At 47.2% G+C, this 12,899-nt stretch overlaps 1 protein-coding gene across 20 annotated transcripts in view; it reads right to left on the minus strand.

Annotated features, from left to right (window-relative positions):
- Positions 1-1,843: 1,843 nt before the first annotated feature.
- Positions 1,844-12,899, minus strand: part of ZNF438 (zinc finger protein 438) — a 179,775-nt gene continuing 168,719 nt past the window's right edge. For 19 of the 20 annotated variants that reach the window (XM_034643520.1, XM_034643515.1, XM_034643510.1 and 16 more), the window contains 2 exons: positions 4,129-5,947; positions 1,844-2,749 (listed from right to left, as the gene is read on the minus strand). In XM_034643520.1, coding sequence (XP_034499411.1) covers positions 2,140-2,749; positions 4,129-5,947 — 2,429 coding nt within the window. In that variant the 3' untranslated portion in view covers positions 1,844-2,139. Of the gene's footprint in view, positions 2,750-4,128; positions 5,948-8,443; positions 9,006-12,899 lie in introns of all 20 variants that reach the window. The other variant, XM_034643523.1, reaches the window with a different exon arrangement.

Raw genomic sequence — 12,899 nt, forward strand, 5'->3', positions numbered from 1 at the left:
AAGAAAAAAGTCTCGTTTTGTTGGCTCTGGGACAATTTTCCAAGAAGCGAAAGACATTAAGCAAAAATGAGTGTGCTGAATTTCAGACCAAATTTGCCTTGATGGCCCCCTAGCTCTAAGTTTGGTTGCTCTTAAAGCTGGCTTTATTTGTGAAAAGGCAAGTGGCAGTTCCATTTGTATTTAGCTAATGTATCCATTTTTTCCCAACAAATATTGATTTTACATTATTCCAGGGTCAGGTGCTGGACCCTTTGGGGCTACGTGCTGAACAGACAACGATCCCTGCCTTCAAGAGGCTTATGGTCTGGCGCGGGAAGTGGACAAGTCCACTGTCCAGTTCAAGACACTGGCGGTGCCAGCTAGATCGGGGCCAGGGAGAGGCAGCCGGGGAGAGAAACACGAGGCCCAAAGCGGAGCCTAGAATGAAAATAATTTCGTGACTTCTTTCTGTATCGATTAAGTAAACCCTCAGTGAGCCTCCATGCAATCCAGATCCTGATTTGATCACTGCAAAATTAAAATATGCATTTTATGCAAAGAGGCACATGTCTGTGGTTCTTTGTTTTCATTTTTGAATTTTGGACCTGAGGCCTACCTGAGCCGTTTGAAATGGTCTTTCCATGGTGCAACGTACCTCTTCTCCAGGGCTGGCCAGAAGCATAATGAGTATCAGCCCCCGGTTCCTATGAGGCCCAAGTGTGCCAGACATTTCCTTGGTGTCTCCTCGGCCCTTCACCACGCTGTCTTGAGGCAGGAGCATCCCTTCCATTCTACAGGTGAGGGAATGGAGCCTTGCACAGGTCACTCTCTCGTGGTCACATGCAGGGAGCAGCACATTTCTTACCCTCCTATTCCCAAATTTATAAAATGATTTGCCAAAAGGCAAGGATTGAGTTTTCCCTTTCTGGATGATTCAAGCCAAATAATGCTTTTGAACACTTTAAAACGAGATGTTAAAAATAGATGACTTAAGACCCACAAGCTTATCAATTCCAATTCAGTTCCTCCTGCACAGGCAACTTCCTGCAGCACGGAAAAATGGGCCGCACTCTGGGCAAAAGGGAACGGCCACATGCACAGCCCCTTCACCCAAAGGCTGAAATATCAGTTGGATGGCCGCACACACTCCCCCGTTCTAAGAAAATGATTTTACAGCCAGGATGGCCCGGAGCTCCAAATGGCAACTTTTCTGATTCGAGGTCACTTCCCAGGAATTTAAGAGGCAATCATTTCCTCTCGACTTTCAAGGCGAACCCTGGGGTTGAAAGGCACAGTGGCATCCAAGGCGCTCAGCTAGCAACAAGGCTCTGAAGTTCCTCGGGAGGGAGGGCGAGCGGTTCAGACACCTCGCCATCTGGACTGCACTATCTCACGCATTTTCCAGGTTGTAAATTTCCTGGCCCGAAAGACTATTTGAAAAGAACTTTTAACCAAAAAAGTGGTTTTTTATTAGCTGAAGTACTAAAAAAGCTTTGATTACTTTGATATGGAACACTACAGCTGTAAGGCTTAACCAACATCTGATCTTCGAGGCAATGTACATTTAAGAAAACAGCAAAATTAAAAAAAAAAAACTAAGTCCTGGAAACATGGATTTTCAATTACGGTAGACGCGAACCTTATTAAATGTACTGCTCGATAGCCTCTCCTACTACACCAGCAAATCTGATAAATATCAACACTACACTAGGCTTGAGACTGAACTGGGTTTGCCACCTGGAAACCTATCACACGTGTCAGTCTGCTTAAACAGAAACCAGCTGAACAAAATGATACACGCACATACTCAGACACGCCGAAAACTGGATTTGAAGAACAGCCTCTCATCTTTTACATTTCAATCTCCAAATTTTGATCTTTTTATTTATTCTCAAATAAAGTCTAGGACATTAACAGTTAGTACACAGAATTTTGAAATAAAACTTCACATGGCTAGAAAAATATACATCGAGAGCATATATATATATATATATATTTCATAAGAAAATAAAACTATGTACAAAATCACTTGTGCTCATTAATGCTGATCTTAACTTGTTTGACTTTTATAATTAAGCACCACCCTAGGAACACAGAACTTTGAGAGAAAGAGAAAGCAAGCAAGCAACACTGTCTTTAACCCCCTCCCACCCCAGTATTTCATTGCTCAGTTTTGCCAGAAAGTCCGACCACTCCCTGGTGGGAGAGCGCGTTGAAAATCGTCCACAGCCTGGGAGGGTCCTCACAGTTGTGCTGCTGCTCCCAGTGCAGGAGGAGCTCTTCCTTCCTTGGCAGCGTCTGTGAGCACAGCACGCAGTTAAAGCCTGAATGGGACCGAAGGAGGGGGGCGTGGGGGCTGGGATCCGCAGGGCCCCAGGGGGCCGCCCCTTCCTCGCTGGGGCCTGCCTGGGCTCCTTCAGCCTTCTGGAGGATTTCCACATCCTTCTGGGGAGGAAGGCAGAGCTGCCGTTTCAGTTTGGGGACCTCCTCATCAGGGGGACCCTGCTTGTTCAGCAGCTTTCTTCTCTCGGGATGCTGCTTCCAGAAAGGAGCAGCGTGTTTCACCAGGTCCTCCTGAGTGCCTCTGCTTCCTGGGAGGCTCTCCTCTTGCAGCCGGCCCTGAATTTCCTCTCCGTGGACGTAAAGTAAATGAAACTTGATTTCAGCAAAAGACTGAGCAGTAATCTGACAGCGGCCACATTTGATTTGTAACTTGACTTCATCTGCCTGGGTGAGGAGGAGGTCTTCTTCCAGGCTTGACTTGTTTTCCCTGAAAAGGGGGGAAAGAGCCAATAGAAGATTTCACGAAAACCACAACTGGATCTTTTCCTCTCATACACTCATCTTCAGGGATCCCAAACACCCCTGCGGAGGAGAAATTCAGGGAATGGGGAAACAGCACCCGGGGAAGCAGCGACCATGGGGAACACCAGCCGCCACTCCTGCTCGGGGCCACCAGAGTCTCGAGCTCCCAGCGTCCACTGAGGGAAGGAGTGTTTCCTGTCCTGTCTCTCCCCCAGGGTGGCTAACTACTCTTTGGTGACCAACTAGCTGTCATCAACTCAAGAGCCAGGTAGCAGCAAGTGAAGCCTGGCAGGGACCCATGCTGGTTCGGCCCCACTGTTGCCCTTCCTCACTAGGCTTGAGCACTCAAAGCAGTTTGGCCATTTTACCTAAAAATCAAGACGTACCACAGAAGACAATGAAGAAGGGGGGTTTCTTGAGGGAGGGCGCTATATGTGTTAATGAAAGGCACATATGTCTACAAGTGGACAGAAATGCCCGAAGAAAAGCAGAGAAACTACAGAAAAGCCGGGAAGAAACAGGACAGGAGGCCCTGACTTTAACAAATGTGACGGAGGAAGACGCAACTGGATAGGAAGTATGTGGAACAATTAGGACAATGATGAATGACGAGGGTCAGAGCATATAAAGTTAGAAAATGTTTAATTTTCCTAGTGCGGGTGAGGATGGATTTCAGTGAGACTCCCCGACATGGGGTGGAAAGCGGGCAAACTGAGCAGGCCTCCCTGGCGTACCCGCTGCTCACAGTCCTGTCTGCCAGGCTGTGGCACCACATAGCCTGCTGGTTCCTAACGCCCGAAGCCAGGACCCGCACAGGGGACCAGTGACACGGGAAATGTTAATCTGGCAAAAACTGGGCAAATGTAGAGGGTTGGGTCCGTCCGGGCACCTCAGGGTGAGGTCAGTGTGGGGCACGCGGGGGTCACGCAGGGTCCCCACGGGTCAGACTGTATGCCGGGGCAAAGGATGATGTTTAGATATAACTTCTGTGGCCACCGTGTGGGGAAAATTGCTTCACAGAGAGCACCAGGAACTACATGCAGCACTTTCCTGGTCTGCATTTCGGGTACCCAAACCCTCCCTCCCTCTCTTGTCCCCGCACACCTGGGCCTGGCATTCGCACCCGGCCTTACCAGGGTTAGAGCAAGGAAACACCGCCACTGCTCGGAAACCCAAGAGACATGAGACCGCTCCGTGCAGCACGAGGAGGAAGAGGCAGCTACCTTACGACACCCTCGTCCGCGAGAGGTTTTCACAAAGTCACCCTTCTGAACGCGAAATCTCGCCCTGTTCTCCAGATCCAAACCCACCCTCCTGCCAGGCCTGCGGCCCGGGCGCACTGACCTCTCCGCGGATCCGTCGGGCCCTCGCCCACTCAGGCCTCTGCTCTTGGGCGCGTCCCCCGGATGCCTGTCTCCGGGGGAGGGCTCGGTGCTGATGACGACCCGGTGCACTTCTTTTAGGTGGCCGAAGTAGACCCTGACGTGGCCGAACACCTTGGCGCAGAACTCGCAGCACAGGAGCTTCCTGAGCCGGCTCTCGCCGTGCTGCAGGCTCATGTGCGCGCTCAGGCTGCCTGATCGCACGTACGCCTTGCGGCAGATCCGACAGCTGTACGGCCGCCGGTCCGTGTGCGTGTTCATGTGGTCGCGAAGGTGCTGCTTGAACTGGAAGTGGTGGTTGCACACGTGACACCTGTAGCACGGCTTCCTGACGCCTGCGACGCCGGTCCTCAGCGCAGGGACGGCCCTCGGGGACGCGGCGCCCTCCGGCTTCCAGCCCGCACACTTCGGAGGCAGCGAACTGCCGAACAGAAGGTCGTGCTCCAGGCCGCCGGGGGCGGGGGATGGCAGCGCCCCTGCGGGAGCCGCGGCGGGCACCACGATCACGGGCTTCGGCATAATGCTGCGGTATTTCTTCAGAGCCCCGGGGTTTTGGTGTCTGGGTTCCTGGGGCTCGGTTTTCACTCTTTCTTTGCTGTCTTTACACTTACTAATGATACATTTCCTCCTTTTCCCCTGAAATGCCAATATGTCCTCTGGGCCCTTTCGTTTCCGGACTCTTCTCTTTGCGGCCCCGCTACTCAGCTTTGTTTTGTGGCTGAGATCCAGCCTGGCTGCGGGACGAAAAGCATCCTCGCAGGGACTCTGCTTGGACAACAGCGGAGCAGGTGTCTTGCCAACCGTTTTGGTGGCTGCATGACAGCCTTCCGTGATGGAGGCTGCCTGGTCACAGACGGCCCTGAGCCCGGGCAAAGAACCGTCGGCGATGTTCCCATCCGACGGACCCCTGCATACCTCGGCTGTTTTCATCCTGGCGTAGGGGAGGATGGGCAGTTTACCTCTGGGGACTGGAGAGATCAGCTGAACTGTGTTGCCAAAAAGAGCCGGAGATAAAATGGTCATGGCTTTTGCAAGATCGACTTGTTCTTTAAGTTTTCCACCCGCAACGGAAGAAGGTTTACTGCAGGTTTTCTTGGTCGCCAAGTTTGCTTTCCCTGGGGTCTTGGCGAGGTCCTGCTTGGCAGAGGGCTCCTCTGGCATGGACGGTGTCGGGGCCGCAGGAGGGTTCGGATCTCCACGGTCACTGGTCACCAGAGGTGGAGAGTCTCCGGGGCCACCTTGGCTGGTTGGTGCCGCCGTGGTGCCGCCGGCTGGGGCTTGGACCAGGGAAGGCGCTTGCTCTGACGGACCAGCTTTGTGCGGGGGTTCAGGACGGTCAGGTGGAGAGGGGGACTTTTGGGTATGGGCAGGAGGTATGCCACTGCCACTCTCCGAGGAGCTCCGAACGGGTTTCTTTCTTGATCCTTTGTTATTTCTCGGGGGTTGGTATCGAGGAATAGGCAGTTTAAGGTTTTCAGGCAGCGGTAGTCTGGGCTTCTGGACTGGCTGAGCTGAGGCAACGTGTGGCAGAGCGACGAGCGAAAACGTCCCCTCCTGTCCAGCAACCTGCATCAGAGCATAATTCTGGGTGGGCACCCCCAGTGGCTTGGCATTGATGGAGGGTCCTGGATTCACCTGATCAGAGAGCGACGGGGAATGGCACGATAACACTCTGGATGTTAGGACTTTGGGCACAATTTTTGGTGCAATGGTCCTAAACTGACTCTTATTCTGCAAACCTTTCCCACTCTGAATCGTTCCAGAAGAGATGTGTGATTCACCTGCAAAGACAATACAATATAAAAATTCACTGTAGTGTAGCTGTCCTACTGTGGAGAGTTCACTAACCTGCAGTGCGCTCCCAGACCCACCCCGGCCCTCCTGGGAGGACTCCTGTGTTCCTCAACACCCAGCCTTAAAGTCAACTCCTGCCCACCTTCCCAGAGGCTGAATATTCTCTGCTATGGTTCCAAGGCCTCCAGGATAACATTGACTGCTTTTCACAATAATTTGTCTGTGTGTCCCTACTACTCAACACAGAGCTTCTCGAGAGCTGGCCTCTGTCTTTCCCAAACTGTATTCCACAAGTTCACCTTCTCCATGTACCTAATTCCGGTTCCTGATCTCCCTTTCCAACCCCCCGAGCTGCAAAGACTCTCCTCTGGTATGTTCTGCTGTGTATCTCATTTATTTTAGGGACACGTCTTGTTTTCCTGATCAAGCTGTGAGAGGGGAAAGCCTGTATTTAATTCATATCCATATTTCCCACTGTATCTTCAGTGTGAAACAAACGTTTCTTGTATCAAGCTCATTTCTCTCTCACTTTCCGGACACACCATTTGACCCACTGGCTGTTTTGCACAGCAGAGGAATTCCAGACTGAATGCTAGCTTTGTTGCTGTTCCCCATGTGACTTGTGAATTTCTTCTCACACCTTTCAAACTGTTTATGTGTGCTTTTTCAATTAAATCACCAGCATTAAAAAGGCTGATGTGACACCTTAAAAAATGTTGAAGAAAAACAAAATGATACAAAATGATAAGATATGGAAACAACATAAAAAATACATGAATCACATAAAAAGCACCTGCTGGGACACTAATAGGAATAATTTTAACTGATAACAGTAACACTTCCTACTACTGGGACTTATTAGATTAACAGAAGACCAATTACAACTACTCTAGGAGAATAACTAAGGCAACATTTCGATGCACCGCTTCTAAGAACTGAATCATCTTTTTTATTCCCCCAGAGACCTCAAGGTCATCAGGCCTGGCTGCGGAAAAGCTCCCCTTTTCTAAGTCCTCATTTTAGCCAAACGTCACTCCCACTCACGCTCACGAGGTACCCACACCACTCTAGGGATTGGCTATGACAGGCCCACATCCCCTTTCTAAAACGTTCTGGGCCGGATGTATTTTGTGATTTACACTTTAAATTTTAGAAAAGTAATAAGACACATAAACCAAATGTTATGGAAACACCGAGCAGGGTCTGCAGGGCACCCAAATTAAACCTCTTACCACTTCCGTTGTAAAATAGATGAGTATTTGCAAAACAGTGGGACAAATGAAGATTTTTTAAATAGTCTCACTCGGTTCAGGTTTTGTTTCTGAATGAATTTTGGTACCCAACTTTTGATAAGATTTTCTGTTTTCTGAGCTTTCGAGATTTCGGAGTTGTGGATGAAGGACTGAGGGCTGTCTGGGGGGTACCAAGGACACAAAGATGAACGACACAATTTCTGCCTTTCGGAGCCGGTGATCTGTTTCAGTCTACCGAAACAGACCATTAAAACGTTTTTTAAATCAGCCTAGATTTTAATGTCTACAGTTACCAAAACTAACAATTTTAGCAGAAAGCTGTTTCTTTTGGCAAAAATGACATTCCTCACATACGTTAAGCAGCACAGCACAGGAATAAGGGTGAAATGTATACTGACCAACTTGTTTTAGAAAATAATCACTCTCTGGTGATGAAAAAGTATGTTAAAAACACACTTCACGTGGCAGCTTGCATTAGAGTAAGAAGCAAAAAGATGAGCACGATGGTCTGGGGAACTCAGGTCAGGAGAATTGTGTGATCTGTTGGGATCTTTTTTAGCTCTGTTTCCACAAACTTTATGGGTAAACAGGCCAATCACCTCACAACAGTCTCCCAAATGGGTCTGCCACATGGGCTTCTTCTTACATACTTTCATTTCTTTTCTGGTTCTGTATTTATGGCTTTTTTTTTTTTTAAGATTTTATTTATTTATTCGACAGAGATAGAGACAGCCAGTGAGAGAGGGAACACAAGCAGGGGGAGTGGGAGAGGAAGAAGCAGGCTTATAGCAGAGGAGCCTGATGTGGGGCTCGATCCCGCAACGCCGGGATCACACCCTGAGCCGAAGGCAGACGCTTAACTGCTGTGCCACCCAGGCGCCCCTGTATTTATGGCTTTTAAATTTAAATGTCTTTCATTTTAAGCCTTATCTTCTCATCTTTGTAGAAGAAAGTTGTAAAGAAATATGTTACATCAGGATTGAGTTTACCAAAAGCTTAACATTATTGGGAGCTCTTGGTTGCTGAAAGACAAGGCTCATTAAATAATCACGTTAGTGATAATAATGGCCTTGGCATCTACACAGCAAACCAATGAGGGAGGAAGAGGAGAGAAAACATGGCGTCCTTCAGCTCTACTTCATACTCCTAACTGACTAAGCATAGCCGAACCGGAAGAAAAGCTCCTGAAAAACACGCGACAATACTACATCACAGAACAAGACACATTACCTCACTCGTTTGCTCAAAACTGTCCAATGGCTCTTCATCTCAGAGCCGGAGCCAAAGTCCTTGCCATGGTGTGAAAGGCCTCATGCTATAGGCTCTTGGGAACCTCTCTGACCGACTTCCTCTGTTCGCTACCCTTCAGCCACGGTGGCCTCTTTGATCTTCCTTCCAGGTGCCACATACCTGCTTCCTTAGCCTTCACACTTGCTGTGCTCACTGCCAGGACGCACCTCCTCCCTCCAGATAAATCCCCGGTACTTGCTGCAGCATGTCTTTCAAGTCTGGTCAAGTGGCTTCTTCCCGGGGAGCTCTTCTTTGACAACTTTCATTGACACTACCCCCTTTCTGAACTCCCCACCCCCTTTCCTGTTGTAATTTTCTCTAGCACGTCGGCTCCATCTCCCGTATTACATTATGGGCCGCTGCTTTCCCTCACTGCAGCGGAGCTCTTGCGGGAAGAGTCTGTCTATGTCTCCAGGGTCTAGAACAGTGTTGGGCGTGTGGCAGAAATGTCAGGATTATAATTACTTGTTGAAGTTGTAAGTGGCAATGAAGTGATTCATGGCTGAAACAAAGAATTTACACATTGAGCTTAGAAAAACATCTAAAAAAAAAAAATAAGAAAGGGGGCCACTGTTTAAAAGCAAACTTTCACTTTTCCAGATTTTCAAAATTAAAAAAGGAGAGGACCTATGTCCAGAAATTTTTTTTTTCAATTTAATTTCACTGCCAGAATAAGAAACTGGGTTAGCATCATGATAAAACCCTTTAATATAAAGGGGATCGGTGAGGCCCACTGACTAACCATCTGAGGGAGGAAGAGAGAACAGAAATTGTGCTGCTTGGGTACACGATAACAGACAGCAACAAGCAAGCTCTGAGAAGGAACCAGTTAAAAAAAAAAAAAAAAACACAAGACACCCACAGAGGGAAAAAGCAGGGATTATAGAGAGAAGAAACTGGAAATGGAAAAACTGAACCTCAGAGGCAGAGAATGGTGATGTCAACGTGAAGAAGAGCAGAAATAACAAAGACCAGAAGGTGCAGCTGAAGCAACAACCCGTGGTCAAGGTTACTTTAAAGTCTCTAAAGATTTAAGTTGGGAAGGGGCTTCCTATTTTTTATGACCAAGTGTAAGAAAGCAACCTTCTGACAGTGAAGGTTTCCAGAAATGAAACTAGATATACTTTAGAGAGCCATCCAAAAGGGAGCAAGCTAATTATGATGCATTTAAAGTTAATGTGCTTTGATTGATCTTCAAAAGTTTCTACGTTACAGCGGAAATAAAATCACACAGGAAGAACACCACCACTCAAAGGAAAAGGAGGCTGGCTGTGACCCGGGAGCAGAGGGAAGCCTTCGGGGTACGTGGCTGCCTCAGTGCGGAGAACGCTGAGCAGTGAGCAGCCCGGGCAGCCTGCAACGACAGTCTGAGGTTCCACGGATGATGCCTGTTGCACGGAGTCAACTCTCAAGTGTGCTGCCATTCGAAGAAGTGGATCCGGGGGTAGAACCGTCGATCCGTTGTCTTCATGATCAACAATTACAAAGTAATCACAAGAAATCTTGGGGTGAAAAATAGGGCCTTACTGGATAAATGTAACCTCATCATGCTGGCCTGGATCTATCAGGAGGTACGTACAAGGGTGAGAGTGTCCATGAAGGTGCTGGTGCGTCCCTTTGCCCAGAATCATTAATGATGGAGTGACACGGAATGTGGTGATGCATGAAAAGAAATGTAAGGCAGGAGAAAGAGGAAAAGGTCCCCAAATAGAAGAAAAATAACCCTAAGAATTACTTAAATATGTCCAGCAACGGGGACATGATAAAATAACCATCCAACCATCCAATGTAATGCTATGCAACAGTAAGAAAGAAGGATGAGCTAGACCAATCTGGAATATTCTCCAAGATGTGAGCGGTATAGTGTGCTATCACTTGGATTAAAACAAATAGTGAGATATACACAAAAATGTATTCCTACTATGCACAGAATATCTCTGAAGGGAAGCAAAAGAAACTGGCATCGATGGTGGCCTTTGGGTTGGGGGACATGGGAAACGAAGTGGTCAGGACAGGACACATGCTTCTTTTCCACTGAACACTCCCTGTGCCTGGCACACAGGAGGTACCCACAAATATCTGCTGAATGAATGCAAGGAATATGAAGTTTCCCTTTTGAATCTGTTTTTAAAACGGGTACCTGTGGGGACAGTCACGGTGGATAAGTGTGTGTCTGCATAAATGAGTGTGTCTAGATTACACACACAGTGTCTTCTGTTTTGTTTTCCTTGCCTGTTTAAGGACAAGAATTGCTAACGATGAGGGAAGTAATCTAATAATCTGACAGGCCGGGCATAACTACCCCCCCAAAGTTGAACACTGAGAAGTACTAGAGCTCATTACTTCCCAAGGACAATGGGAGTCCTGAGAATTGTTCCCACAAACACTGGGCTCTTTAGGATAAAATGAAGCAATTTGCAATAAAGGTCAGTTATGCTAGAATAACTACAGTTTTTTCTTTTCTTTTCTTTTTAAAGTAGTTTGAACAACAGGAGTCCTTAGAGAAGCTGAAAATGCTGTTAACTTTTTAAAACTCTAAAACACGAGGACGCGTGACTGTAGGAAGTCTTTCTTGGCAATGCAGCTGTAACAGTGGTTTGCTCCACATGCATTTACAAGGCCTCCCCAGAAGGTGTGATCTAAAAACCCTCCCCTGTCACCTCCTGAATTATAGATCTCAAAGAACTGTGCACTAAATAATGAGAAGTAGAAATTTCCAGTGACATTCATAATTTCTGGAAATCCTGCAAAATTTCCCATAACACAGTTAAAGAGACTCACAGGACTCTCAGGCACTAAACATGGACTTTTATTAACTGAAAACATAAAAGGCTCACTCAGTAAAATTAATTTTGTACAATTATACAATGTGAAACTTAATATTAGGATTTTAAATATGGGCTATTTTTACTACGTTAAGTGTATTAAAAATAACTATTTTGCAAAGTGACATTTACAGTTGGTGAAAAATTGATGGAACTATGGATTAAAGGAAAACACGGAGGTACGGAGTCCTTATTATGGGCTGGGATCTGTGCTAGGCCTTTTCACTGAACCCTCACGCAAACGTTCCAAGTAATTATTATTGTCCCCTTTTCACAGATTAAGAAAAAATGAGACTTGAGGAAGTTAAGTAATTGCCAAAGTCCACACCATCCAGATCTGTCCCATTCTGACTTGAAGCAATGACCCTCCCCTCCTTCATCCTCCCCTCAAAGGGGCTACATTATAAACAAAGTTGTCCTAATTAACTACAAGATATAATGTTATCTCTGAATTTTAAGGAGAGGGGAAAAAAAAAGGAAACTTGGAATAGAAATGGCTTGTCATATCCCAAAACTTCAGTTACCATTACATGAGGACTTTCTGAAAGCCCACTCATTAGAGAGACTTCATGAAAAATTAATAGTCATTTGAAGGTTAAAGCAGATTTTTTAAAGTTGAATTTGCCCTTACTATTTACAGGACTCTCACAAGTCCAATAAGGCTGCCAGATCCTACTTGTTTGGAGAAGGTATAATGTGTGTCCTCCTCCTCCAGTACCACCAAAGGACCGGTCTGCAGGCAGAGACAGCAGAGGGAAGAATGAGGGCTTGGTGGTACTAAGAGCCAGCATGGAAGCCAGCTTGATCACAGGCTCACAACAAGGCCTAGACAATACTAAGTAAGACACAAGCACAAGGGCGGGTGATTCTGTAGACAACTGCAATCATCAACTCCCTCATTTCCACTGGCAGAACCAAGGCCTGCTCTGTGGCTTCTGAGTGAAGTTCGTCCTGCTCGTCCCTTTGTTGGTTTTGGGCACAGTTCCATTACCCCACGTGTCTGGGACCCCCCAGGCCTTCTGCTGAGCATGGAGTAGCGAGCGGGCAGAGAGACGAGAGTCCCTGCTCTCGAAACAGGCTCCCTGGACCTCAGCTCAGAACACAAGTGCTGTCGAAGTCTAAGCCACAAAAGAGCCAAACTTTCAGATGTTGTTTAGGTTTTAATTGTATTAAACTGAAAAACCCTATCTTTAGTTTTATTTGCTGTCATCCCTATTCTCCCCCTCACTTGGCTTTCAAATGATAAATTCCAGTTGGGGTTCAAATTGTTTCCCAAGACGGTCTCTGGTTAAAACAAATAAGGTAAAACCCTGGGGAAGTACGAGATAAAAGAAACAGCTCAGAACACAAGGGAGCTCAACTTAATTTTGTTGAAAAACCTATAAACACATTGAGCCGCTGCCTACCCTCTCCCCAAGGCACCGCCCGGCCTCTGCGGCAACATAGTCGACGGGAGTTTCTTTAACACTGACTACAGGGTACACTGTAAAACGCGCTGGCAATAGGCAGAGTGGTTTTGTGTCTAAGGACGTAGGATGCCAAGTACTATTTCTAGTCCACTTATCTGGAGC

The sequence above is a fragment of the Ailuropoda melanoleuca genome, chromosome 15 (assembly GCF_002007445.2).
Source record: "Ailuropoda melanoleuca isolate Jingjing chromosome 15, ASM200744v2, whole genome shotgun sequence".
In the NCBI taxonomy this organism is placed as follows: domain Eukaryota; kingdom Metazoa; phylum Chordata; class Mammalia; order Carnivora; family Ursidae; genus Ailuropoda; species Ailuropoda melanoleuca.